Raw genomic sequence first — 3,121 nt, 5'->3', positions numbered from 1 at the left:
CCTTTGCAGATCTCATCAGAATAATTAACTGGCGTTGAGCATTTTGTCACCCCTGTGGGACTTAACTGTGTCGTATCAGCTGAAAAGCCTGACGAGACAGTTTGAGAATGACACGTTGCACCTGCAATTCCTGAGGTTTGAATCATCGTCTTCGATGATATGAAATGGGAATATTTGGCCTAAGGCTATTTCAGAACAGTGGTAACCAACCCTGCGTCCTGTAGGTTTACACTCCCACTCTAGCAAAGCACACCTCTTTCAACAGCTAGAGGTCTTGTTCAGCTGCTTATCAGTAGTGTGCCAAATTAGGGTTCGAATGAAAACCTGTTTGATCTCCAGAAACAGGGTTGGTTGTGTCTATTCACCCTCCCCTCTCTGTGCCTCCCTTGCAGCTCTCTGGTGCCCCCCTGAGGAGGCCTGCCTCACACTTTGAAATCCTCTGCCCTCATTAAATTCACTTAAAACCAAAGACATGCAACATGATAACACTCTACTGAACTTCAGTTAAAATTTTTTTTGGATAATTTGCACTTTTTTCCCTATCTCTGTGACAACATTAAGTTTAACATACTGTGATAGAAATCTGTAAGCATACCCTTGAATATCTTTGGTTAAATGTGTGTTTTCATCTTTTATTCTCTGTCCAGGCTACAGAGAGCTATATTAATATATGTAGCGTCCACTACCTCCAGTGTAAGTCTCCTGTCCTCTTTGGTATTGGCACATAATACAGCACCACCCCCCCCCCCCCCAACCCACCTGTACACCAACATTGTCTGGTTCCCCATTTCCACCTGCCACCGATGTTCTCTAACTCTCCTGTGAGCTCTGCCATAGAGATAGAGAGAGAGCGGCCTTACATATTATCACTTTTTCACAACTGTGAGTTGCACACACAAATGCACACACAAACTCACAGACACACGCACACACACACACACACACACACATGCATACATCCACAAAAATAGCCACATGATAAATTCCAGCTCAAATGAATCATGCAGAGAACTGACAGTGTGATAATATCTTTGGCTGTTTGAGAAAACAGAGAAAACTGAACAATTATAATTAGGGTCTGTCCATCAATATATGCAGCAAAACAAATGGTGTATGCTGTATTATACATACACAGTGGCTAAATGTTGCATATGAGCAGGTCAAGGCTGTAGTTAAAAGAGTTAACATGGTGAATAAAAGCACCAGACTCCCAGGACTCTTGTGCAAGCTTGAACTTAAACCTGCGCTCACGCCCTTGCCACAGTTGCATTTCCTTCCCTTCACTCGGGTCATGACAGCACAGACCCAGCTAAGAACAGGAAGGACACAGACCGTTTGTGTTCCTTTCAGATACACACTCCAAAACAGAAGCGTCGCCTTCAGATCCAGCAGCAATGAGGCTGGCTTTGGTCCTCTCCTTCCTCTCAGGTAAACACACACATCTCTGTTTTACTCTCATTCTGATTGGCTGATGCGATCCATTATTATAGGACAGGAGCGTGGTGGACTGAATAGTGTTCGTTTCCACTGTACCAGGGTTTAAATCAACACTGAGTTTTATCCACGCAATGAATGCTGAGCAGAAATGTGGAAACTTGAAGAAAACGTGGTTAACCTCACATTGTCATGGTTCTGTGTTCCTGTCTGTGTTTCCCTTGTTGGGCCACCAGATGGCAGCACTTCTGTTTTGTGTCCTGCTTGTACCATGTTTAATTGTATTATTGTTTTCAATTGTTCAATTATTGGTTCTTGTTTGTCTCGTTTTCCCTTCCCTCTCTGTGGCCTGATTGTGCATTGTGCCCTGCTGTGTCTCGTCAGTGTCTTGTCTATTTAAGTTCCCTTCTCCCAGACTTGGTTACGTGTGCCTCTGACCATGTTTCTGCCCTGTGTGTACCTGCCCATGTTCTGTTTTCCATGTGCTTTTGGATTTTTGGATATTCTTTTTTTCCTGTGTTTTTGAAGTGTTTCTTGGTTTTTGAGAGTTGCCCTGCGAGGCTTTTTGGTTCCCTGCTTTAGTTCCTGTTTTGTTAGTAAAGTCTTTGTTCATCCCATTTTGGAGTTTTGAGTTTTGGGTTATGTATATGACTGTCTATGGTATATCTATGGTAAGCTCTTGTACATGTCTTTATATAAGCTGTAAATGTTCTGTAATAGCTGCATTAAGCAATGTGCTGGATATAAGCTGAATTATGCAATTACTGGGTTGGGCATAATTCATAGATAACACATTCATAGCATGTAAATTAATGTTGTTATGACATATGTGCATCGTGTCTATGGGGAAGCATTAATCTGAAATGTTTTTCTGTGCCATTGTATTTAGGAGCCTTACTACAGTGATAAAATGGCTGCACTATACTTAAGCATTATCATAAAACATTTCTTCTGTGCTTTTTTTAGGAGCCTATTCTGCTGTTGTCTGGGGTCCATGGGAGGTGAGGGTCTTGGTGGGTGACAGCGTGACTGTCCCCTGTAGATATACAGATTATGATAAGAATCAGAAATAATGGTGCAAAGGAAAAATACCACAAAGTTGTAGTGTTTTAGTGAACTGATGGCACCACCAATGACAAAAGAATGTCGATTAGAGATAATCAAACAGAGAGAGTGTTCTCTGTAACGATGAAGGATCTGAGAGAGGAGGACGATGGATGGCATCAGTGTGGAATATCAATACCGGGATTTTCAATGATAAAAGGAGTCCATCAGTGTACATCAGTGTCAAAAAAGGTATTTTTCATTAATCCCTGTCATAGTGCTAATTATGACAGGATATGACTTGAGTTGAGAATATTAAGGCACGTAACATGAAGCTTTTGGTAATTTCGGAAAACTTTAACATGATGCTACAGTATAATGTAAGTGCATGGTGCACAATGTATATGTTGCATACGAATAATATATTAATTAATTTAATATAATTTTTTTAATACAATAAAAGCCCCCTGATGCATAATCGATTTGGAACAACAGTAGTTGTATTTTATTACATGTTATATGAATGTGGTGTAAAAATAAAAAACATGCACCATTTTAGTGAAGTAATATTAAAATCTGGTGAGGTTCTATTTCAGAAGGAAAATAATTTTCGCTTTTTTTGGCTAAAGCACAATGCTGAATA

General features: G+C 40.4%; 1 protein-coding gene and 1 pseudogene across 2 annotated transcripts in view; both read left to right on the top strand.

The window, feature by feature from the left end:
- The window catches only part of LOC118208713, a 195,067-nt pseudogene that overhangs the window by 13,564 nt on the left and 178,382 nt on the right, over window positions 1-3,121 (top strand).
- LOC118208715 (CMRF35-like molecule 8) overlaps window positions 1,161-3,121 on the top strand; it is a 116,672-nt gene continuing 114,711 nt past the window's right edge. Inside the window, exons 1-2 of one of the 2 annotated variants that reach the window (XM_035383641.1) lie at window positions 1,161-1,428; window positions 2,401-2,730. In XM_035383641.1, the coding sequence (XP_035239532.1) occupies window positions 2,578-2,730 (153 nt within the window). In that variant the 5' untranslated portion in view covers window positions 1,161-1,428; window positions 2,401-2,577. The remainder of the gene's footprint in view (window positions 1,429-2,400; window positions 2,731-3,121) is intronic. The other variant, XM_035383640.1, reaches the window with a different exon arrangement.

Source organism: Anguilla anguilla, chromosome 11, assembly GCF_013347855.1.
Source record: "Anguilla anguilla isolate fAngAng1 chromosome 11, fAngAng1.pri, whole genome shotgun sequence".
NCBI lineage: Eukaryota > Metazoa > Chordata > Actinopteri > Anguilliformes > Anguillidae > Anguilla > Anguilla anguilla.
The sequence above is the reverse complement of the archived record's forward strand: the minus strand, read 5'-3'. Positions and strand labels throughout refer to the sequence as shown.